This window comes from Boleophthalmus pectinirostris, unplaced genomic scaffold (genome assembly GCF_026225935.1).
Source record: "Boleophthalmus pectinirostris isolate CB_2022bp ecotype Guang Dong unplaced genomic scaffold, ASM2622593v1 HiC_scaffold_5, whole genome shotgun sequence".
Taxonomy (NCBI): domain Eukaryota; kingdom Metazoa; phylum Chordata; class Actinopteri; order Gobiiformes; family Gobiidae; genus Boleophthalmus; species Boleophthalmus pectinirostris.
In genome coordinates, this window is record NW_026571404.1 from 10,541,701 (window position 1) to 10,567,222 (window position 25,522).

General features: G+C 38.8%; 1 protein-coding gene and 1 long non-coding RNA gene across 2 annotated transcripts; one reads left to right on the top strand and one right to left on the bottom strand.

Moving 5' to 3' along the window:
- The first annotated feature begins 3,215 nt into the window (after nucleotides 1–3,215).
- On the top strand, nucleotides 3,216–21,712 carry LOC129411609 (uncharacterized). Its single transcript, XM_055162953.1, has 11 exons — nucleotides 3,216–3,331; nucleotides 12,526–12,844; nucleotides 13,967–14,083; nucleotides 14,561–14,802; nucleotides 16,218–16,383; nucleotides 17,837–17,936; nucleotides 18,247–18,322; nucleotides 19,762–19,887; nucleotides 21,073–21,240; nucleotides 21,425–21,482; nucleotides 21,572–21,712. Exons 1-11 carry the CDS (start codon nucleotides 3,216–3,218, stop codon nucleotides 21,668–21,670), a joined length of 1,587 nt encoding a protein of 528 aa, XP_055018928.1. The 3' UTR covers nucleotides 21,671–21,712.
- Nucleotides 16,255–25,443, bottom strand: LOC129411610 (uncharacterized). The gene is made up of 6 exons (XR_008633388.1): nucleotides 25,290–25,443; nucleotides 19,734–19,868; nucleotides 17,403–17,445; nucleotides 17,246–17,325; nucleotides 17,006–17,079; nucleotides 16,255–16,359 (listed from the first exon to the last, which is right to left on the bottom strand). It is a non-coding gene; the product is annotated as an uncharacterized LOC129411610 (long non-coding RNA).
- Between the last annotated feature and the right edge of the window lie 79 nt (nucleotides 25,444–25,522).

Consider the following 25,522-nt stretch of genomic DNA (forward strand, 5'->3'; position numbering starts at 1 on the left):
GACATAGGATATCGCTTTCGTGTCCTGAAAAACGTTTGTCTAGCTCTTGGAAATAAAGTACGTTTTCATAATAAGCAGAAGTGACCTGTCCAGGAGTAATTTGTGCGACCAGTGCGTCAGTCTTTAGACTCTGCGTCTGCTTCAGTCGCGCCATCGCTGGAATGAATCTACAAGAATCACCTTAGTTTGGCTTCGCTGCTTTTCCCCTTGTCTTCTTCTTTCAGCGACCTCAAAAACAGACTTTCTTTTGCGGCGAACTGCTCCTGGATTCTAGTCGCCATTGCAACAAACTTTGTGCGAACTGCGAGGAAGATATAGGTCAAAAAAAGCCGCTAAGAACTGTTGCGTTGGTGGAGTAAACAGCGTCTGTGCGGCTTGCGTCTGTGGACTGCGTGACAGTCGTACTGTAAACCACGTACCGGCGGCGCGCAGGCAAGTCAGTTACGCTAGAAACGTAGGGAGATTGATTGACAGCCTGTCAGCTCACAGATAACGAGGCAGTGTCGTTATCTATTGGCAAATGTTTAGCCCCACCACGTCCAGAGTTGATGAATTTTTATTTTCTTTTTTTTGGTCATCATAATTACAAGGCTACTGCATCTCTATAATCTATCATTGACAATTTGAAACAAAAAAAAAATCCTCCATACAACCTTTAAGGTACACTTTAAAGAAATGTGTCCTCCATCCTTTAGTGCCACTGGGGCCTGTTAGAGTGCAGCGCCAGGGGACCCATCTCCGGATTTTGAGCTGGACTGGAGGATTTTATCGATTGTGCATTTGTTTGACTGAAAATTACAATGAAAAAGCCCGTATTATCCCTTTTTCTGTTCTCTATCATCATGCAAATAATGTGAAATGACTGAATTGTAAAGATATTTTATTGATTTGTTGATTTGCATTCACTTGGAGGTTCAGTGGCAACTCCAACCTCTTCGGACGTGTCATTAAGCAAGACATTTTCCCACTAGTTCAGAGTTAAAGGGTCAATTTTACGCTATTTTCTGATGTTATAATTTTATTTTCTCACCACAAACATACCTGGAGTTGTGTTTTGTTTCATTCACACAAGTTTAACACATAAGTCCTGCATATTTAGACTGAGTTGTTCTCTCAAACTGACTCTGTTCCACTTTGTGATGTCATGTGGTGATACAAAAAGTGCTCCACTGTGTTTTTAAACTCTATACACCTTCACTAGAATCATTTAGATGATTTCAACCCAAGAATTGCCAATCTTTACTTAACAAAAGGATAAAAAAAGGTAATTGTGAACATGAAAACTGTCGCTTCATGACATCACAAGGTAGAACAGAGCATTTTGAGCTTTGGAGATGTGAACAGACTAATAATAAAGACTCAAACATGTGTGAATGAAACAAAAAACAACTTCAGACGTGTATTTAAAGGGTCAGTCTGGAATTTTGGACATAGGACCTTATTTCCTAGTGACTCAAGAGTGTTGGAGACGTGTGGAGACACTTTTTTAAATATTCCATCCAGTCCTTGTATTTGCAGAGGTCACTGGTGCTAGACTAGTGCATGTCAATGGCCATAGTTATCCTGCCACTAAAAACAGTCTTACCCACTCCACAAAACACCCAAAGATAATCTATTATTACACCAGACTGTCGATGTAAATGTCTGTGTCGATAGAGTAATTTTAGAAGTAAAACCAACCTTGTGTTACACGCGGGCACATTGATTCGGATTATTAGTTGTTTGTGTTCCCTTTTTGTGTTGTAATTAGTCATTTTTGTATAATTTTTGTTTATGGTTTATTTTTGTGTGGCTGTTCGGAGCCTATAAATACGACTGTTTGCCCGTGGCTCTCTCTCTCTGCTCCTCTGCTCCGTGCGCCTTGTTCCACCCAGCCCCGTTCACCTTGCGTGCTTCAGACTTCATGAGCGCGTCCTGAGGGTGGCCTCGCCCCTGTCAGCCAGGTGACGGGTGGGCTCCATGTAGCCTGCGTTAGCCGTTAGCCTTTTGTTTTGACCTGGTGTTTTCACTTTCCTTTTGGGTTCAGGTTGGTTTGGGTTTTTTCTTGTCTTTAGTTACAGGTGCTGGCACCGGCTTCTACGGCCCTGCACAGGGTTTGGCCCGGTGTCGCACCTTTTTGTTCTGTTTGGCCGGCTCGCCAGGTCCACCTTTCTGTTTATTACTTTTCATTATTTTTGGGGGGCACGGGAGGGTTTAAATTTCTTTAAAAACGTAAAAAAAAAAAAAAAAATAAAAAAATTAAGAACCAACGATAAATAAAAGAAATTAAAGAGCTATATTTTGACACCTGTGTCCTTTTTAAATATGTTGGGACTCACCTTGTGGGGGTCATAACACCTTGCATTTGAAGGATTTATGTCTGAGCAGCAGCAGTGAGTTGTACTTCCTGATAGAAAGTTTGGCAGCGGCGGACTGATATATGAGAAAATAGTCCCTCAACATGCGACGATTCATGCGATGCAAGGTTAGTTTTACTTCAAACATTATTCTATCAACACAGACATTCACATGGACAGTCTGGTGTAATAATAGATTTTGCTTCGGGTGTTTTGTGGAGTGGGTAAGACTGTTTTTAGTGACAGGATAACTATGGCCATTGACATGCACTAGTCTAGCACCAGTGACCTCTGCAAATACAAGGACCGGATGGAATATTTAAAAAAGTGTCTCCACACGTCTCCAACACTCTGGCTCACTAGGAAATGTGGTAAAATATGTCCAAAATTCCAAACTGTCCCTTTAAGGAGGTAACAACATTATAACACGGCTTAAAGCTCACAAGTGTCAATATAGTTTTCTTACTTAACTTTCTAGGATTTCTGGCTTCCTCCTCCTCTCTCTCTCTCTCTCTCTCTCTCTCTCTCTCTCTCTCTCTCTCTTTCTGTGTCTGACCCTTTCCCTCCGTCTCTCTCTCCTCGGTATAGCTCACTCCTCCTGGATAAACCCTAATAATCTCGCTCATTAGACAGTCTGATTAACACTACGTCACCCAAAGGAGAGGTATTATCCCAGTCTACAACCAGGAATAGAGCTGGACAGGGAGGCTGCATGTGTCCTGGGGTAATCCTGTCTTAAATACCCCCCGGGCTGAGGAAAGAAGGAGGGAGCAGAGAGAGGGGAGAGGTGCAAAGGAGGTAGAGATACAGTCCTCACCGTGGGACGTGCAGCTTCAGAGGTATCCGCAAACGGGACAGAGGCGGTAGGATACAGGAACTATGAACTTTGCGGCTCAGATCTTCTTCTCCAGATATCTGAACGAGAGACTGGAAAGGATCTTCTCGCCCAAACCTGCGCTCAGAGACAGAGAGGAGAATGACCCCTTCTGGCAGAGGTGGGACACTGCACCCAGTAGCTCCCAGTATCCACCCAAATCCTTTCAGAAATCCCCGTAAATCCTACAGCAACGATGAAAACTGTGGAGATGACAACTGGAAATAGACTAGGGATGCTTCAAACTTTTTCTGTTTTGATACCGTTGTTGATACTTTGGCTTTAAGTATCTGTCAATACCCGAAATCAACTAGAGAATATTATTTATTTCCTTTAAACACAAATGGCGTATGGTTAAATATTATCCAAATGTGTTTTGTATCTGTTATTTATCATATAGTAACTGCAGAACAGCTTTGAAAAATATTACGAGATGTTTTGGGCCAATATTGTCCAGTAATTTGTCATATTACACAAATTTCTAGACCAAAATCCGATATAAATGGAATCAATATTGACAAAACCGATATCTGATCTATCAACATTTTTAGTATTGGTGCATCCTTAAAATAAACCAATGCAATCGTGTTTATAACATTTCTTTCTGCAGGGTAAAGTAACTAGGTTTGTTAGGTAGAAATACTTAAATTATGTTAAATATTTTTCAAAATACTCTGAGTATTTGAGCTCACATGGTACTTTACACGCCCTCGGATTTAGACAGAAGATTTTTCTAACACCCAATCATCATTTTAAAAACATAATTTGACAAACAATAAGTTGTTTTTGTTTGTTTGAACGGCTAAGTATTTTCAAATTAAGACAATATTTCAAGTATTGTGAAGACAAAAGTGAGCATAATACTTAATAGGAATAATATCACTAAATAAGCATTGTCATACTCGATATAATTCCACCATTTATTTATTTTTATTTATTTATTTACACGACCTGGCCCCGGATAAAGTGGAAGAAAATGGATGGTTGGATGGATTATTTATTTATTTATGTATGTATGTTTATTTATTTATTTGTAAAGGCATCAACAGTGTCACAGCATCAGACATACAAGAAATTAAGGAAAAGGAGCAGAAAAAAGAGTCGCCTTGTGTTATATCTGCCCCATTTTCCGTTTTCAAGACAAAACATCAACACCGATAGTTACTTTAAAACATTTCAAAACAGAATATTTCAGTTCAGGCACATCTGAAATCTTAAATCATCTAATCTCGTCTCATTCAAAAGCCAATTCTGTATCTATACGTAATACCTTTATCTGATATTACATATAATAGACTGTTATGAGCTTTAAGTCTCAAACTCAGTTGGAGCAGAGGCTGAAGTTATGAAATCACTGTTGGTCACGGCCGCATATTATGTAACATATTATATACGTGACCCCTGACCAACATTTTTCATAACTTCAGCCTCAGCTCCAATATATGTGGTTCTTTTTAAGAGAAAGAGGCAATTAAAGAAGTAAAGCGAAAGTCCACAAACTAAAGATTTTGGAGCTTTACAGTAAAAAGTGCAATAATAGTATTAAAACTTAAGAACACAATTACAAACAATATAGTATGTTATTGTATTAAATGTGCTTATATCTTAAATTACCTTTCATAAAAATATACAGTATCTATTTTTTGTAGACTTGTTGACTTTTATTATTAGTGTAATTGTACGTAGTGTAAGTTTATTTTAAGGAATTTAATAGAAAATATTGTTTAATTTGCATCTTTGCCACAACTTTTCACCCAAAATAGACAGTTTCTCTTTGTTACTGCATTGTCCTGTGTGTATTTAAAATAAAAGTACACAAATCATCTCAAGTTTAAATTCAGGCATTGATCTGAAAAACTTTACATACTATCCTGTTACTAAGCCGTGGTTTAATTTGCAGTTTTGCCCTTCACTTTCTCTTCACTGATATGACTAAGCAGAGTTATTGTTGCAGTCCTCCTCCTCTCTCTGTTTTCTCTTTCTCTCCTTTTTTGAACTTTTTCCTTTAAACAAACTAATCCTGAACCTTCCTCTTTCACGACAAGGAGACCAGACTCAAACTATGGGGTCAGAGCTCACTGACATTACAGATTATTGTGGTAAAAATAGACATGGGCGCTGGTGTCTGGAGTGAATACAGTTATATTTAGAGTCAGAGCTCCTTCTTGTGGCCATGTGAGTAATAAGACAAACTGTATTTCCTCCATTTATCAGACGTAGTGTGCAGAGATGAGCATCAATATAATAACCAGGTCTACATTATTCTTAAATCTTCATTAATAAATATCTTATTAATGATGGTTCAGGTTTAGTAACTACTTAATTATGGTGTCAGGGTGAGGATAATGAAATAGTCAGAAAGTATTATGCTTGAATCATTCTTAAAGAGTCCATATTACGATATTTTCTAAAGTTATTATGTTGTTTCCTCATCGCAAATGTACCTGGAGTTGTGTTTTGTTTCATTCACACATGTTTTTTCACTATTATTATTATTATTATTTTATTTTAATTAATTTATTTATTTAATTTTTGTGTGTATTTTTATTTTTATTATTATTATTATATTTTTTTTTTTTTTTTTTTTTTGCTATTCTATGATTTTGCTCTTATTTTATTTTACTGGTTTTATTATTTTAAGACTAGTATGATTATTTTAGTAGTTTATTTGTTTAACACACAAATCCTGCATATTTAGGCTGAGTTCTTCTGAGTTTTTTAGGCTGAGTAGAAATTCCAGGCCTGAAATTATCCAAATGATTCAAGTGAAGATGAATGGAGTTTGGCAACACAGTTGAACACTTACTGTATTACCACATGACATTACAAGGCGGAACAGACAGGGTTCCCACGGTCATGGAAATCCTGGAAAAGACATGGAAATTGAAAATGTAATTTTCCTGGCCTGAAAATGTCATGGAATTCTATAAATTCAATGAAAGTTTTGGTAAAGTCATGGAATTTTAGTATCTCTTTCACGCAGCTCCACTCTTCGTTTCTTGTCTTTTAATCACATGGTTTGCTCATAATTCTGTTTGTTCCCTGAGGAAAGCCATAAACTTAAACGCATCGGGACTTTGTAAATTGTCCGTTAATACATGCCATAAATGAATAAAGGCATTTTATTTTAACTAGTGAGTCCCTTGGGTTTTTTGCATCTTTTTATGCATGGATTTGTGTTTTGTTTCATTCATGTTGAACACCCAAACCCTGCAGATTTACGAGTTCTTTTCTCAAACTGAAAACACTCAGTTCCACCTTTTGATGTCATTTGGTGATACAGAAAGTGCTCCACGGTGTTTTTAAACTCCACACACCTTCACTAGAATCATTTGGATCATTTCACCCATGGAATTGTCGATCTCTACTGATCTAAAGGTAAAAAAGTAGCTGTTAACTGGAAAACTACCACCACATGACATCATAAAGTGGAACAGAGCATTTTGCGCTGACTAATAATAATAAAGTGTTACTCAGACATGTGTGAATGAAACAAAACACAACTCTGAATATGTTTTTTTTATGAGATAACAACATTCCAACATGACTTGAAGCTCACAAGAGTAAATTTTGTGTCATATGGAACCTTTGGTAAACCATTTCTCTCTAAATTAATCACAATTATATTCTTGCAATCACAAATATAAAATTATTTAGACGTTGCATGCCCTTATGTGACTGCATGTTTTTATTATTACACAAAAAATAAATAAATACAAATTATACAAAGAATAACAAACAATAAAGTATACAGGACAGAGGGAGATAACACCAGGGTAGCCAAAGGTCACACATAATAAAAATTCAAGTTTACAAAAAAAAAAAAAAAAAAAGTATAAATTAAATGATTAAATTGCTTAAGGTCACACATAGCCAAAATTCAAGTCTACCAAAAAAAAAAAAAAAAAAAAAGATTTAAATTGCTCAAGAATTTCCAGGATTTTAACTGAATGTTTAAATTTTTATTTTTATTTTTTTTTTGTATTGAATTTCAGACAGGAAAATGAGAGAGTTTACAAATAATGCATTTACATTTATAGATCTGAATTTTTTCTAAGATAATGAACAGAATAATGATATAATATTGTTTACTTTTTGTGTGATGCATTTTGAAAAAAGCAAACAGCATGTCTTTAAAGGAAACAGTAAAGGGCTTTAGTATTCTCCTGTCAGTGATGTGTGTAGTGTGAGGTCAGGGGTTAAACACTGAAGCCTGATCCTGTTATTGTGTTTATGGAGCGTAAACATAAGCGTGAGATCTTAACCTGCTCTGCGGTCATCGAGGAACCACCGCTCAAGAACACACTGGACAACTGTTGGTGCATCTGTGAGGTTAGAGCTTTAGTTAAAGGTGAAATATTACATAAAATGGACTCTTGTTGTGAGCTTTAAGTCATGTTAGAATGTGGTTACCTCCTCATTATTAGTCTGTCCGCATCTCAAAAGCTTAAAATGCTTAAAGTGTTTTTCGTTTGAACTGAACTCAGCCTAAATATGCAGGATTTGTGTGTTAAACCTGTGCAAATGAAGCAAAACACAACTCCAGGTCTGTTTGTGATGAGGAAACAGTATAACTTTTATCAGAAAATAGCAATGTAAGATCTTTAAAAGCAAACTGTGCAGACGGATATGTTGGAATATTATCCCCAAAGGACCAACATTTCCTTGGAAACACGCAAGCCCTCCTCCAAGTCTAATAAGAGTCAGGTTTGTCCCGATGCAATCTGCTTATAATCAGGGTTTTAGTCTGTTTTTTTAGTAAAAAAGTGACATACATAGTAGTGTCTTAGTACTTGAGACCGTTTTTTTACGGGCTTGGTCTTGTCTTGGACTTGACCGTGTTTGGACTCGGCCTTGTCTCGGTCTTGTCTCAGTCTTGTAGGCTCTTGGACTCGGCCTTGTCTCGGTCTTGTCTCAGTCTTGTCTCGTTCTTGAAGGCACTTGGACTCGGTTTTGTCTCGGTCTTGAAGGTGCTTGGACTAGGTCTTGTCTCTATCTTGTCTCAGTCTTGAAGGCGCTTGGATATGGTCTTGTCTCAGTCTTGTCTCAGTCTTGTCTCTTTCTTGAATGTGCTTGGACTCAGTCTTGTCTCGGTCTTGAGGTCTGACACTCAACAAGTGATAAAAAGGAGACAGATTTATAAAAAACATTTATATATATGTCCCAAAATAACTATAAAATTCAAATAAATGTTGGAAATTACAAAGAAGGTCTCAATTTTGGTCTCGATGGGCTGTGGTCTCGGTTTTGTCTCAGTTTTGATCTTTAAATGTCTTGGTCTCAACTCTCGGAGGTCTTGGTCTTGTCTTGGTCTTGTCCTGGTCTTGGTCTCCACTAGTGCGGTCTTGTCTAAACACTAATACAGGACAGTATAGTAGTTGCACATTTTAATAGTCTTTCAAATTTTTTTTACCACCTGACCCACTCTTGCCCCAAATTGTTAAACATTACTCTCTGAAATTTCCACAAAACTGTTCCCAAGTGACTCTGCCAAACTCATAAAACTGTATTATTAGATGATTCACCACAAACCTATGGCCCAAAACTTGAAATTGTCTGCACTTTCACTTCACACCCACTCTGATCTCTGGAGTAAAACTTTTCTTAAGTTCTCTGACTCTGAGCAGCTATAAATCTCTGGTCCGCTGTCTGTTCGTTCACGTTAATGGTTTGTCCAGCGTCTTTAAATTAGGATGGATCTTGTGTGATCTGTCACCACGGCGACACTAAAGGTGACATCATTCATCTTTACCACTGCTACAGGGCTGACGTCAGGAGGCATTTTGTTTCACCGTGTACAGATTGTACAGCTTGAGGAATGGCTTGACGTGTTATCACAAGGTGAAACTGAGTGTCTTCTGTCTTTTAATGGAAATACAATGTTCAGCCTACAGAGGGCTTCATTTTTTAGACACCCTGAAAATCAAAGTGAAATAATGATTAAAATAATTTAGTTTCTGCATCTTAAAATGCTCCTAAATCTCTGGTGTGGCCCCCACGTGCATGTTTGCTTGTTTGACAGTGATGTGGCTCCTAATGAGATGATGGATGTTGTCTTATGGGACACACAGATCTGTGTGAGGGCATCACTGAGCTCCTGTACAGTTTGAGGACCAACCTGGAGGCATTTGATGGACTGAAACATAATGTCCCAGAGGTGTTGCATTTATTGCATCTAAGTCAGGTGATGGTGAGGGCTATTCATTTGTATGAATCCCTTCATCCTCTGGGTGCTGCCTGCAGACTTTTGCCACGTGAGTTTTTGTCGTGCATCAGGAGGAACCCAGGACCTACTGCACCAGCGTAGGCTCTGATCGTTGGTTCAAGGATTTCATTTCGATACCTAAAGCCAGTCAGACTGCTGTTTTCTAGCCGTTAGGTCTGTGTGTCCCTCCATGGATATGCCTCCCCAGACCATCACTGACCCACCACCAAAACCGCTCATGCTCCAACCATGCTGCAGGCAGCAGAGTGTTCTCCTCGTCTCCTCCAGACTCTTTCAAGTCTATCACAGGAGCTCAGGGTGAACCTACTCTTATCTGTGAGAAGCATAGGTAAGGAGTAACTGCTGGTCTCTTGAAATCTCCTCCATGTTCTGGAGGTTGTGCTGGGAGACACATTAAATCTCCTTACAACGGCATGTACGGATGTGCCAGCCTGGAGAAGTTGGACAATCTGCACAGTCTCTGTAGGGTGAAGAAATGGCCCTATACTCCCAGCAGAGATAATCACTGTAGTCAAAGCAGCACTAGTGGAAAAGCAGCCAAAAAAGACCAAGAAGGAGAAACTTGAAAGGACCTCCACATGCAAAACCAGTCCTGTTTTAGGGGTTGTCTCATTGGTGCCACTCCAGTACATCTACTGTTAATTTCCATTGAGAGAGGTGGTATCCTTTTGTGCCCTGTCCTTCTGATGTGTTTTCACAGTGTTCCTTTAAGTTTTTTGAGCAGTATATTACAAATCTTACTGTTAACCTAAATCCATCTAATCAATACTACTCACTCAGATTCTGTACATTACTAGTGTTTTTGAAGCTTGTTAAAACATTTTGACATGTGACAGAGATATTAAGCTGAGTGTTTAAAGTGTAATACTGTGTTCTTTTCCTCTGTGCTCTGAGCTCTTGACAGCTGCTGTGCTTTTGAATGAGCTCCTGCAGACGCGCTGTGACTAAGTGTCTGTCACAAACCCACTTCACTGTAACTGTGTGTGTATGTGTGTGTGTAACTGTGTGTAACTGTGTGTAAAGTGTGTGTAACTGTGTGTGTAAGTGTGTGTAACTGTGTGTGTAAGTGTGTGTGTAACTGTGTGTGTAAGTGTGTGTAAGTGTTTGTGCTCTGATTGAAACACACACCAGGCTATTACTGTCACTGACTCTTAAACAAATATGAGATTTTCAGATCAAAGGCCGCTGCTCCTGGTCTGGTTCTTTAATTAGGAGGCAGCGAATTTAAAGTGAAACCTTTGATTTTATTCAGCCCTGTTATGTGTTTGTATTACCTTTTTTTTCTCTTTTACCAACATTTAAAGGTGCTATATGTTACTTTTGTGGTGCATCTGGTCGTCTTCATTGAGATGTTATTGCCTTGAAAATACCAGTATATCTTGTTTTCATTCAATTACAGGTGATTTTTATGGCGCAAAAAAAACTTGAAAAACATTTATACAGTTAAAGGGCCCATGTTATGTTTTTCTCTGTTCAATGTCAAAATGTTGTTTCGATATGAAAACCTTAACTGAAGTTGTGTTTTGTTTCATTCAAAGATGTTTAACACACAAACCCTGCATATTTAGACTGAGTTCTGAGTTCTTTTTAGGCTGAGTAGAGATTGGCTACTGCCTAGTGCCCCCGCTCAATTTAATTTCTCTCCAGCGACTAGGTCAGGAATCAAATTACAATAGACTGTCTGCAAGAACCTGGAAGTGCAAGTCCAGGCATAAGCCAGTCAGCGAAGAGACAAATATTCTGTGTTGGCAACAATTCCTAAGATTGAGAATTTTAAGCTGGAACAAAAAGAATGTCTGGTGAATTTTATCAAGGGAAAAGACGTTGTTGTGCTTCTTCCTAAGAGATTTGGGAAAAGCTTAATATGCCAGTAAGTCCTGTTAGTGACACATTACGTACGTCACGACCAAGTAGCAGCGACTGGTTAAATTAAAAAGTACCCGCCTACCATTGAGTGAACGAATCCTAATGCTGCAAGGTCAGACGGTTTCCATGAAGTGCTGAAATTATCCAAATGATTCTAGTGAAGATGTGTGGAGTTTGGAAACACAGTTGAACACTTCCTGTATTACCACATGACATCACAAGGTGGAACAGACAGGGTAAATCTTATGAAAGTTTTGGAAAAGTCATAGGATTTTAGTATCTCTTTCACGCAACTACAGTGTTCTGTTAAGTTCTCATTAGACTGTTATGATTATTTCTGAACGTCTGCACCTTTTGTTTAAAAGAGACGATGACGAGACGAATTAAGCTGGCACCTGGTTTCTCTCCAGGCGACTGGTGAAGAGCCCAAACACCTGACCAATCCTGGACCTACACCTGCAGCACCAGAGCTATAAAAAGACCCGCCCCCTGCCACTCACGGCTGCTGTTCTGACTGTGTCTCTTGTGTTGCTCTGGTTAACTTTGGTTGAGACACTTGTAGTCCTTGTGACTTAATTTTGAGACCAGTTTTGTTTTTCTGTTATTGTCATTCATATACTCTGTTTTTGTAAGTCTACTTTTAGTTATACATTTTGCTACTCGGTTTAGAGTCTCCTTTTGTTTGTTTTACCTTTACACCTTTACAATTCTTTTAAATAAATTACAACTTTATTTTTTACCATTTTACATCTTGGTTATTTTTCTTCCCCTGTTCCTAGCCGAGCTGGGTCATAACAGATGACAATAAAATAAATGCACTGACATTATTTTTAATGTTAAAAACTGTAATACCAAACTATAAGATGAGTGGAAAGGATTAACATTTCATATTTAGCCCTAAAAGTCTGATCAATTCTACACATGTAGCTGCTGTAAAGTCATGGAAAATTCACTGTAGGTCATTGAAAAAGTTATGGAAAAGTTTAAAATTTTGTCCCTGAACAGAGCCTAAATATAATATACAGGATTTGTGAGTTAAACATGTGTGAATGAAACAAAACACAAGTCCAGGTCTGTTTGTGATGAGAAAATATTATAACTTAGATTAGGAAATGGCGTAATATGGACCCTTTAAAAGACTTGACTAAGGTTTGACGTCTTCTCACCGTATATAAATCCTCTATTATATGGTCTGGTTCTCATTTTTATACCCCGTCCCACAGAGAGGAGCTGCGTCTGGGCGCCTCTGCTCCGCCCTGTCACCCCGGCCAGCTCAGCAACGGCACCGCCCACCGCAGACCCACGCTGATAGAGCCCCACCGCCTCAGGGACTTCGGGGAAGAGGAGCAGGTGCTGAACGGGGAGGTCAAAGTTCACGAGACCACCGTCCTGGAGGGTCCACAGTTCCCCCTGATGATCCCGCCCAAAACCAGGAGGCGGAGTCAGTTCGTGTCCCCGCCCCCGGTGCAGTTCCTGAGGTTTGAGGACATCAGCGCGGCCGCCTTCAAGATCCAAAGCAGCATTCAGAAGACTCCGTGCACGGTAAAATGGCCACGCTTTATATAATATCTTACTCCATACTTATTTTTATTTTATTTTTACTTGTATATATACATTTATATACCTTTTTTGACCGCGGACTCTTGCCAATTTTGCTACTTACTTAGAATTTTTTCTCTTTGCTTTTATAAAATACTGTGATGTGTCCAAATAGTTTCCCTTATGGATCAATGAAGTTTGTTTAAGTCTAATTAAATCTATTATCACTGGTGGATGAAGTACTCAATTTTGTAAAATTGCAGATACAAAGGTAAAAAGTTACTCAAGTAAAAGTATCACATAAAAAATCTGAAAAGCATTTGTTTAAAAATGTACTTAAAGAGTAAAAAGTAAAAGTATTCTGCAGATTTTTAGAACTATTACAGGATGAAATGAGGTGATTTTCAAAAAGAATTAAGCAGATTTTAAGTGTTTCAACTGATTTCTTAATTTTTCTAGCCGGTTTTTGTGTATTTGGTTTGCTCAAAGTTGGGATGTTAACTCAAGTTAAAAATGTCCACGATTTCAGCAGGTCTCAAACCATAAAGAAAAGTACTTTTTACTTTTCAGTCCAGATCTAAAATGTAGTTGAAGTTAGGCATTAAGAAGGCTTTTATATTTTCATCCAAAGTGTTCTAGAGGCAATTTGGTCGTGACGTACAATATTTGGTGCTGCTATTTGGTCGTGACGTGTGTAATGTGCCATTAACGGGGCTATCTATTATATTAAGCTTTCCCTAAATCCTGTAGGAAGAAGGGCAATAACTTCTTTCCCCTTAATGAAATGCACCAAACATTCTCTTTGTTCCGGCTTTAAATCCTTGATTTTGGGAATCATTGCCAACACAGAATGAATGCCTCTTCACTGATTGGCTGGTGCCTGAACTTGCACTTCTAGGGTTCTTGCAAACCGTCTATTGTATTCTGATTCCTCACCTAGTCCCTGGAGAGAAATGAAATTGAGCGGAGGCACTAGGTGGCGCCAGCCTGGCTTAAGGGCAGAACTTGATCTGACCAGAAATAAAACCTCTTTCCGAGCCACTATCGCCCAAACCTTATCATTTAGCATCATGGATATATTTTAAAAAATATTTTTTTCACTAGTATGTTGCTGTGTGTTTGCAGTACTCCAGATTGTCCAAACAGTTCGGGATGGAGATCTACCTGAAGAAGGAGCATCTCCAATACACAGGCTCAGTGAAGGAGAGGGGAGCGCTCTATCTGCTCTCATCACTCACACAGGTAACAAAAGAGCATGTCTAAGTTTTTGGTTAGGGGTCATTGCTCTGCCTAGAATGTTCCACAGTATGACATTAAACAGCTCTACTTTACATTTACAGTGCAAAACATAACAACAAAATCTAGTCAAGTGAAGATGACTGGAATTAGGAAAGTTTTATCATGATTTGAGCAAATTTCACTTGACTTTTTGTACTTAAAATTTCAAAATACAACTACTCTACACTTAAAATAAGAAAAACAACTACTTTTTGCACTTAAAATGGGAAATAAAATCAAATGTTGCTGAAATTAAGTTGAATTGACTCAAATAAAGTAAAATGTTCTTAATTTAATTCATTTAAACTTATCTAGATATAGTTTTTTCCAGTGTAGAAGTTCAACAACAAAAGTTTGACACAACGCCACACATTTGAGTCAGATCTGTAGTCGACCCTTGACCCCTCACCTCATATAATCCTGGGCTGTGTTATGTTCCAGGACGAGCAGAGGAAAGGCGTGATCGTGGCCACAGACTGTAACTTCTCTCTGGCTGTGGCTCATCACGCGGTGGAGCTCAGGATCCCGGTGTTTGTGATCCTGCCGTCCGCCTGCTCCTCTCCACGGCTCCGGGTTTACAGGGACTACGGAGCCATGGTCATCTCGTACGGCAGCACCGCCCCAGAAGCTCAGAAACACGCTCGACACCTGGCCCAGGACAATCACTACCTCTACCTGGAGGAGTAAGGGACATGGGGTTTGCTTTAAAGGGGATGTTTTGGAGTTTGAACTTAGAGCTATACTAGATAGTTCTTACTCCCAGTTTAGTTCTAGTTTAATGTTTAGTCCTGGAGTAGTTTTTTAGCCTGTCATATATACGTTTTCTATAGCATAATTTTTTGATCTTCTGATTTATCTGGAGAGATCTTTTGAGTCCAAATGAAGAAACTGCAGCGTTAAAACTTCAAAATACCCAATACCCAAGGCAGACTTGGGCATAATACAGCCCAAATACAGATGCAGATTTGCTTTATTCGTACCCATAGGTAAATTTGTTTTGCAGATTTGAGAGGCTGGTCCCACATTTCACATTTCATTCATCCACATTATGAACAAAAACATGTATAAAAACATAATTACAAAATAAAGTGCGACAGTGCTGCAGTGCAGAAAGGCTTTGCTCCAAAAACAATTACTTAAATTCATCCATCACGCTTGGCTAAGATCACAATAAATATTAAATATATTAAAAAACACAAAATTTTTCCAAGACAACATACTAAAATTGAAAGATCAATAGATTGCAATTTATTCATTAGTACAACAGCAGCTGGAATGAAGCTCCTTTTAAAACGATTCATTCTAGATCTGAAACTCTGAGTTTACTGGATGTTCGTCTTTTAAAATACTCTGGGACATCCTCTGTAAGTGTGTTGAGTACAGGGAGTTCAGGCTCCTCTGAGGATGGGCAATCACATACAGTTCTTTGGCTGACTCCGACAAAATAAACAGTAGAGGTGTTTTTTTTTAATTACTTTTTTTTTTTTTAGGGAACCTCACTTTTTCATTGCTTAGTCATAACATAAACTTTACCAGTCTTACCAGCTCGTCAAAACAATGATATTTACTGCTTTTTATATAGAAATGCAATTAATTTTATGCAAAATTGAGTGAAGCATTTTGGCCTGGCCCTCCACAATATTTTCTCTTTCTTATGTGGCCCCATGGAAAAAATAATTTGCCCACCCCGGATTTAAGGATATTTCAAAAACTATAGTTTGGTGTAAAGATACAGTTTTTTTTTTTGTTTTTTTTTTTTTAAGATTTAAAGCCCCACCGTGTAACTTTATGTAAATTTACTAAAATAATTAAATCATTTTGGAATGAAGTGGATGTCTACACTGGAAGAATGAATGTGAATTATACTTGTTCAGTGTAAACTTTAGACATAGGGATGACATGACAGACTCACTCAAAATCTAAAGAAAACTCTGTGATGGGGTTGAATATTTCTACACGCATTTTGCATGTAGAAATATTCTAAATATAAATGTATCTATATAAAAACAAAAAAAATTTTTAAAATGGGAGTAACAGTGATTCACAAACGTCTACATATGTGACCTGATTAAACAGTGGCCGTGTGTTTGTGCTGCAGACATGAGAGTGAGGCGTACCTGGCCGGTCTGGGCACAGTGGGGCTGGAGATCCTGGAGCAGGTCTATAAAGTGGATGCAGTTCTGGTGCCCTCTGCTGGACACTACGGGCTGCTGGCCGGGACTGCTGCTGCCATCAAACACCTCAACCCACGAACCAAAGTCATAGTAAGAGACCAAGCACAAGACCACTGCCACAAACATGACTTCTGTTTATGTGTTTTCAGGTGGTACAGAATCATACATGCTAGTGCAATAGTTAAAGGTGCAATATGTCACTTTTCTGGAAGGAGGTCCACCACCTGCCTTTACCTCCACACATCAGACCAGTTACTTGGCCTGCTGGCTTGTCTCCACAGATACTGTGTAATATTCAACAGGAATTTTCAGGGCAAAGTAATCACATATCCACAGAGATGAGCAAAGCTCTCCTCTAAAAAGTTACACAGTGCACCCTGATGCTAACCAATTTGTACTTTTTGGGTAATTTAATGTTTAAAATTATTTATGAAGTTTAGTTTTGTTTTTAGACTGGTTGGAATTATATATGTGTATGTACATATACAGTATTTGCCCCAGACTGTGAATTACTGATGAATATGTACTGTATAGGAGAATTGTCTTTAATGTTATTTCTTTGTGCAACTATTAAAACTCACGCTTCTCTACATTCAATCTACACAACTACATTTAGGCTTAGATGCAACATCAAATGTTTAAACTAAAATAAGTACACAAAACCGCTCTTTCCACAGTTCTGTATTGTCTTAAATGAATCAAACACACAGACAGCACAGGTACAGAGACACACAGTCTGTTTGGAGCAGGACTGTGTGAAGACTTATTCCAAGCTCTGGTCTCGGCCTGTGGAGACACGAATAAAACATGATTTTAATATGATGATCTGCTCTGTGCTGTACACAAATGTTGTGATAGAACTTTTTACTCTGTGATACAGTAATGGAACAGTTCAGGACAGCATCACAGAAAATGCAGAAAGAATATTCAGCATACTCATAGTCATACTCACCATGTGATTTTCTTCAGGTTTTCCAATATGCATTTGGTAACAGGAAGGACACTTCAGAATGTTCCTCTTGCCACATCACCCTGTAGACACAAGTTATGACACTTTTTTCATTAGGAAATAATAGACCTGTTAAATAGACTTGAGTTGGTTCACTTACTGTGTTCATTTTTGTTTGCATTTTGGTGGTTCTTCAAGTCTTTCTGAAACAAATGCAGGGATTTTAATGTCTCACTTTAAAAAAAAAAAAATTTGACTGGCAAAAAACGGTGCTGCACAAAATCAGTAACTAACATCAACTATATCTCTTAGTTTACTACACAACTAGAGCAGAGCCTTGCATATCACTCTTTCATATTTCCAGACTGTGGAAGCAGTACGTGCAAAATGTCAATTCTCGCCTTCTTGTATATCAATTTGATTCATGCAAAAAGTTCTTCTTATATTAACCCGTTTCAAATAATGCAAACACAAACAAGTGCCAGAAAGTGTGTAAAATCTCTTTAGCACAGTTTCTATAGCCCTAAACAATAATTGAAATATTAACAAGTTACATATAAAATTATAAAAATTCTTCCTAATGTTTTCCTTCAGGGAGTTGAACCAGAAGGATTCCCACTGCTGCTTCAGTCTCTAAAAACAGACAGCCCAGTCCAAGACGTACAGAGTCACCCCAGCAGGAAACTCTACGGAGGTAAAGGGTCGATATTACACTATTTTCTGATCTATGTTATAATGTTGTCTCCTCATCACAGAGATAAGTGGAGTTTTGTTTTGTTTCATTCATACATTATTCATTATTTTGAGTTTTGGAGATGTAGACAAGATGACTCAAACATGTGTGAATGAAACAAAACACAAGTCTAAGTATGTTTTTATTGTGGTAACAACATTATAACCTGACTTAAAGCTCACAAGAGTTAATTTAATTTAAGATAGGACCTTTAATTAACTGAATATGTGATGTTTGGTCATGTGTTTTATATTTTCTCTTTTGTCCGCAGACCTCACAGAGCTTTCACTGGGAGAGAACACTTTTCAACTTTGCAAGAAATTTGTGGATAAAGTCCTTCCCGTCAGGTAGATTCTGAGTGCTTGTATTAAAGCTGCACTATGACACTTTCTGTAGACAGTCCCCAACCTGCTTGTCTCCATGGAAACGTTATTGTTTTGCCAGAAATATCCCACAGTATGGCAGATCTGTGGAAATTTGATCATGGTCAGGTGATTGGAGCAAAACCAATGGCTGCATCTGTATGAATGTAAGATTGATACTTTGCAGTGACATCACACTAGGTAGGGGTTTTCTACATGTATCTCTAATGGTGGAATGTTCAGCAGTTACCATGGTGACAGAATGGCGACAATTAGCAAACACTGTCAGGTCTGAAAAAAATACAAAAATGATTTAAACAACTCATTTTCAGGAGCCTGTGATCAGTCTGAGTGTTCATGGTTCTGTTTAGGTGTTTGATTTTCAACAAAAATTGGGTGACCAGATTTTCAAAATAAAAAACTGGAACCCAGTTTGGAATTTTTAGTAATAATAAAACTGTGAAAAGAGTGCGTAATTAAAGAAAACTGTTATGTACTCGGCCCATTCATGACTAACACATGAGTCAGTATAGTCACATTTTCTTTGTGTTTTGGTCATTTTGAAGCAGCTTTTCTATCGACGAGTACTATCTCTCTGGCTGAAGAACTGTATAGGTGTTAACTCGGATAATGATATTTGCTCTGGAGTGCAGGTCGGGACACAGGAGACGGGACGCAGATGGTAAAATTTAGGAAGCTTTAATGAAGCTGAGGCAGGAACATTATTATGGTTTTGTGATCTATAAAGAATAAACTACACAGTGATAAAGTAAAAGGTGTATTACTAAACAAACAATGACAAACATAAATAATAAACAGGGAGTGACTAAATAAGAGGCACAGAATAAAGACATAATATAACTATAAACCTGAGCTGACGGTAGACGACTGCACGCCCGAGTCTCGTGAACTAATTCAGACAGTGGTGCAGTGTGCTCTGAACTAAAGCATGCATTCACTCTCAGCACCTCTAGTGGGCGCTCCTTCCTAATAACCTACTGCCTTTCCAACATTTTCTGTATTTTACCAAAACAAATGACAATGTATGACTCTCTTTACTGTGGGCACGGATCAGATTTGTCAAAAATAGGGACACCAGGGACATTTCTTGTATAAAACTGGGACAAATCACTGGTTTTGGATAAATCTACTGGGACAGAGGACACAGGGCTCAAAACTGGGACTGTCCTGGGTAAATAGGGATGTCTAGTCACCCTATACAAAAAGGTGAAACTAAACCAGCTCTTTCTGTTCAGATTTTGTTCAACTAAACCTCAGACCCCCAGGGAAAACTGATGAGCTGCAAAGTATCGATTGAAAGGTTTAATGTTAATCCAGGAAAAACAAAAACATCTGTATGGAGACGAGCGGAAGAGTGACTCAGTGCAGACAATACCTTGATAAGAGTGTTGTGTTGTTTTCAGTGAGGAGGACTGTCTGGTGGCCATGCTGAGGTTTCAGGAGTTTGAGCGCTCCACAGTGGACACTGAAGCGGCGATGGGACTGGCAGCCATCATGACGGGGCAGCTGCCTGAACTCAAAGGGAATAGGTGAGAAGAGTTCTGTTTCAGAGACGTGCGTTGTGAAATGTAGGCTCTCAGTTGATTTTTCACTCTAGTTGGGTATAAAACTCAGCTGGTAAATGATCATAGGCTGTTAAAGGCTCTTGATTATGTCATACGACAAACCAACTTTGAGAATAGCAGCAATATTTCACCCTTTTAAACTGCTTTACTTTTTAAGCTTTTTGTCTGTAAAAAATAGAGTTCATGAATGCTTTTTCAATGGCTCTGATCCCAAATATGAACATCTGAAAACAGGAGCAGAATTCCAGTCATTCTTTGCATGTTACAAAATCAGGACTGAGTTGCTTTAACTTGTTTTAATGCAAAATATCACAACCATGATTTTTCAAGTATCCATCCATTCATTTTCTTCCGCTTATCCGGGGCCGGGTCGTGGGGGCAGCAGTGTAAGCAGGGACTTCCAGACTTTCTACACTCTGGACACTTCCTCCAGCTCCTCCGGGGGGATCCCGAGGCGTTCCCAGGCCAGCCGAGAGACATAGTCCCTCCATTGTGTCCTGGGTCTACCCCGGGGCCTCTTTCTGGTGGGACATGCCTGGAACAGGGAGGAGATGGCAGTGGCTCTACTCCGAGCTCCTCCAGTGTGACCCCTCCTCACCCTATCTCTAAGGGAGCGCCAAGCCACCCTGCGGAGGAAACTCATTTCAACCGTTTGTATCCGCGATTTCGTCCTTTCAGTCATTACCCAGAGCTCATGACTGTAGGTGAGGGGAGGAACGTAGACTGACCGGTAAATCGAGAGCTTTGCCATTTGGCTCAGCTCCCTCTTCACCACAATGGCTTGATACAGTGCCCACATCACTGCTGACGCTGCACCGATCTGTCTGTCAATCTCACACTCCATCCACCCCTCACTTGTGAACAAAACCCTGAGATACTTTCCGAGATCAGCTTCTCCAAATCCGAGGCCACGGTTCTTGACCGGAAAAAGGTGGCTTGGCCTCTGCGGGTTTGTCCCTGTCCCTGCCTCAAGTGGAGGACTTCAAGTATCTCAGGGTGTTTTTTCAAGTAAATAATGCATAATCCAATTGAACTTAATTGTGGTCCCCTAGTAATTAACAGAGCAAAACTGAAGCTCTTACTATCAAAATGCAAATTCCTGTCCAGTGAGAAGTTCAGTCTGCGTTGTGTGCATGTGTCTGTGTTCAGGGTGGCTGTGGTGGTGAGCAGCGCCAACATGGAGCTGGACCTGGTGCGTCAGTGTATGGAGCGGGCTCTGGTTCTGGACGATCGGGTCAGTAAGTTCTCCGTGCACATCGGGGAGTGGCCCGGAGACATGGCCAAACTACTGGACACCCTGTCTCGAGAGGACGTCAGGTGGGTGTGAAAGGAGATATTGAAAATGTAAAGATCTAAAACCACCAAATAATAATGTGTTCTTCATCAAGACACATTTTAAATTCAAGTCAGCTGATTCTAATATCTGATTTTGCTGTCGTTTTAACCTAAATGTTAAAACATTCCTGTGATATTTCTCAAACTTGTACCTTTCTGCGTTCAGGCTGCTGGACGTGTGTCATCGGAGTCACGGAGACAAGTGTGACCTCTTTAAAACAAAAGTAACGGACTCACTCTTATTTATACAGTATAAATATTTGAACATCTTTGTAAATACTGTGAGTGAGTGACTGTGTTTTGGTTTGTGCAGGTGGAGTGTGTGGTGGAGACTCGAGACAGAGCTCAGAGCACACAACTACGAAAGACCCTGAGTGAGCGCTATCCTTCTGTGACCTGGCTGGAACGGTGATAGGAACAAGATCAGAAACAGCGATGCCAATAGAAAACCAACTACGACATGAAACGAACTGGTACCAACAGCGTCAGAAGCAGTATTGTGTTGTACGTGCCACTGAGAATCAAAGAATATGCAATGGACCAGCAAACGAAGATGGAAGAGTATCATTAAAGGGAAAATATTATACCATTTTCTTACCAGTTTTGTAATGTCTCCTCATCAAAAACAGACCTGGAGTTTTGTTTTCTTTCATTCACACGTTTAACACATAAACCTGCATATAAGCTCTGTTCCACCTTGCTCCACTGTGTTTTTAAACTCCATACACCTTCACTAGTATGATCATTTCAGCCCTAGAATTTCTAATCTGTGCTGGTAAAAGGTAGCTTGAACTAGAAAACTGCAGAGCATTTTGAGCTTTGGAGATGTGGACAGAATAATAATAAAGATTTACTCAAACGTGTGAATGAAACAAAAACTCCAGGGGGGTATTCCGTCAAAGTGGCTTAACAAATAACCAGGTTTATCCAGAAATCCCAAGCTGAATCTAGCTCCATCTTTAGTTTAAGCCTCAACTTTTTCCAGAAATAAGAAATAAGCCTGTGTCTGACCAAAGATAACTCAGACCTGAAGTTAAAGCTGTGCTCGTGGCCAAATGATGAGCTAGAAATTTGATGTTGTTTTTATGATCTGACTAAACGAGAGGAGCCAGCGCTTGCACGGACAAGAGTTTGATTTGTTACAGTAAAAGTCTGAAGTGACATTCGGCTATAAATGTTACTTTTTAAACTGTATCAGACGGAGACAGATGTTCTGACAAAGGTGTGTGACTGCACATGCTGAAACTTTGGACTAAACTCTTTCTTGGAGACGGAGCTAAAATAATCTTGACAGTTAGTCTGGTCCTGACCGGGTTTTCTGAGGCCTTGATAAGCCTGGATGGGCCAAATAAGCCAAGGTTTCTCTTTAGGTCACTTCGTGGAATACTCGCCAGGTATGTTTTTGAGGAGGTGACAACATTTTACCATGACTAAAATCTCACAAGAATCAATTTTGGGTAATATAGGACCTTCAAAGATGCACTAAGTAACTTTTCTTGCAGAGGGATGTCATTGTTTGTCCTTGAATGTTCCAGTCAGTGTTGGGTAGTAACCGAATACATGTACTGAGAATACATACTCTGATTATTAAACATTTCAAAGCATTGCTCTTATAGTGTGTGCAGCGTGTGCCATTATTCCTCCTGTAATTAGGAAATGCATAACAAACAAGCGATAAACATGAAGCAAAAAGTTTTCAATCTTTTTCCAATTCTTTACATTATAATGTATGTGCAACTCAATGTAAAAGTATTGTAAGTATTCAGAATACAGTAATCTGATTGGACCATGTATCAAAATATATTTCTAGGTATTGTTGAGCAATAAAACCACCTGTAATTGAGTACATGTAATGAGCTGTTTAATGTCATACTGTGGAACATTCCAGGCATAATGTAAACCCGACGTGTCCAGTCATGTTCAAAGTCTATTCTTCCAAAGTCACAGCTCTCTCCAGACACAATCTACAAGTTAAAGTTCTTATTTTGTATATATACTGTATGTCCTGTCATTAAAGTTGATCATATCTGACTCAGAGTGGTGAGTGATTTTGTTTTTGAGATGAAGTCAGAGTTGTTTAACTCGTGCTTGTCTTCTGCTTTATGTTTGTATAGGGTGACCAGTTGTCCGTTTACTCGTTACAATACCAGTTTTGAGCCCTGTGTCTCCTGTCCCAGCAGATTCATCCAAAACCAGTGATTTGTCCCAGTTTTATACAGGAAAAGTCCCAGCTGTCCCTACTTTTGACCAATTTGATCCCTGCCAACAGTAAAGAGAGGCAAAAAGAGAGTCATTTGTTTAAGTAAATTACACAAAAGCTGCTTAAAAATTACCAGAACACAAAGAAAATGTGACTATACTGACTCGCATGTTCGTCATGAATGGGCCGAGTGCAGAACAATTTTCCTTAATTACTATTATATTAATTATTACCTACCACCACAAACCGGGGGTGTAGCCGTTTTTAATTTTGAAAAACTGAAAAACTCACTCTATGTTTCTGGAAAGTTCAAGCTAAGACTGAGCTGTTTAAAGTAGATTAAAGGGTCTGTACCAGATTCCTGTTTATTTGAGCAAACTTCCTTGTATAAGCAGCTCTCGATCAAAATAAGTTCACCGTGTACCCTCTGCATCTCATTTTAAAGTGTTTAATTGTATGATCACTTTTTGGTTGATGGTTCTTTACCTGCTTGTTTCTATGGAGATGTCATTGCTCTGCTAAGAATGTTCCACAGTGTGACATTAAACAGATCTACTTTACATTTATTCAATTACAGGCGGCTTTATTGCTCCAAAATGCTTAGAAAAACAGGCATTCTGACTGTGAGCGGGGTCGCCTCTCCACAGATCTGAACTGTAACTTGGTCTGGTTTGGTCTCCGTGAAGCTAGAAAGGTTTAATGCCACACTGTGAAACATTCCAGACAAAGCAATAACATCTCCATGAAGAAAAGGATTTGACAGACCCTCCACAAGAAAAATGCACCCGTAAAGTCATTAAAGTGAATAATTAGGATGCGTGTTGTGAGGAAAAACTTGGAGAAACTGTTTAAAATCAACTATTTTAAAGGTACAGAGCCTTTATCCTCCTTAGTCCCATAAGCGCAGGGCACACAGGTTTACAAATGGGAGAAAAAAAAATCATTATCACGATTATTTTGGTCAATAATGAAATCACAATCATTCAAACGATTATTTTTTTTAGTGAGACGATGAATTTATTCAGCATTTCTCTCTCAAAAAACCCACGTGTTATTGATAATTTAGGCAAAACTTTAAAACTGAAAATAAATACAGGCTACAAATATGTACCTTCTTTGAACATGAAATAAGGCATAGACATTCACATTGACAGTCTGGCGTTATAATAGATTTACTTCGGGTGTTTTGTGGAATGGGTAAGACTGTTTTTAGTGGCCATTGACACACCAGCGACCTCTGCAAATACAAGGACTGGATGGAATATTTTTTTTAAAATTGTCTCCACGTCTCCAACACTCTGGACACTCCAAAATTCCTTTTGTCCCTTTAACAGCTCTACTATACACAGCTATTCATCTGAGGTCCGCTGCGAGTGTTCATATTTTTAAAAGTAAACTCAAAACGTATCTTTTTAATTTAGCTTTTAATTGAAAGTTTTATCAGTTTTAACTTAAATTATTATTATTATTACTATTATTATATTTATTCTAAATTAAATTATCATTACTGTTTTACTTTGTCTCCATTTGATTTTAGCTCTCCATTTAGATTTTTATTATAACCTTTAGGAGCTTTATGTTTTTGTTTTTATGTTTATGTTTAAATTGTTGTATATATGGATGAAACAATGGGGTGGGGGGTTGCTGTTGTTTTTAATTATTGTATTGTAATTTTTCTGTTGCATGTGAAGCACTTTGTCCTACATTTCAAATGTATGAAAAGTGCTATACAAATAAAGTTTGATTGATTGATTGATTGATTCAGGTCCAAATAAGACCACTGTGAACCGTAGACTGAATAAAGAAGTGGACTGAGGGAGTGTGATGTCACCTGTAGTGCTCGTCTCCAGTCACATGAAGCTCTTGCACCGCCGGTTTAGCAGGGAGCGGGTGCCAACGGGAGCGACCTCAGGGAAAGGAGGAGTCCTGATTTGTCAACTAATGGAGGGAGAGTAAATTCAGCCCGGAAGACTTCACATCGCCTCTCCGTTTCTCCAGAGTTTACCTGCTCCTCAGCCTTCATCGCCTCACTCCAAATACTCCTTCTTCATCCAATAAACGTTG

Bases quoted from the DNA above. Each gene is read 5' to 3' on its own strand.
- LOC129411609 (XM_055162953.1), top strand. From the start codon at position 3,216: ATGAACTTTGCGGCTCAGATCTTCTTCTCCAGATATCTGAACGAGAGA. The intron at 12,845-13,966 runs GTAAAATGGCCA...GTGTGTTTGCAG, and splicing joins TTCAGAAGACTCCGTGCACG to TACTCCAGATTGTCCAAACA. The intron at 21,483-21,571 runs GTAACGGACTCA...TGGTTTGTGCAG, and splicing joins GTGACCTCTTTAAAACAAAA to GTGGAGTGTGTGGTGGAGAC.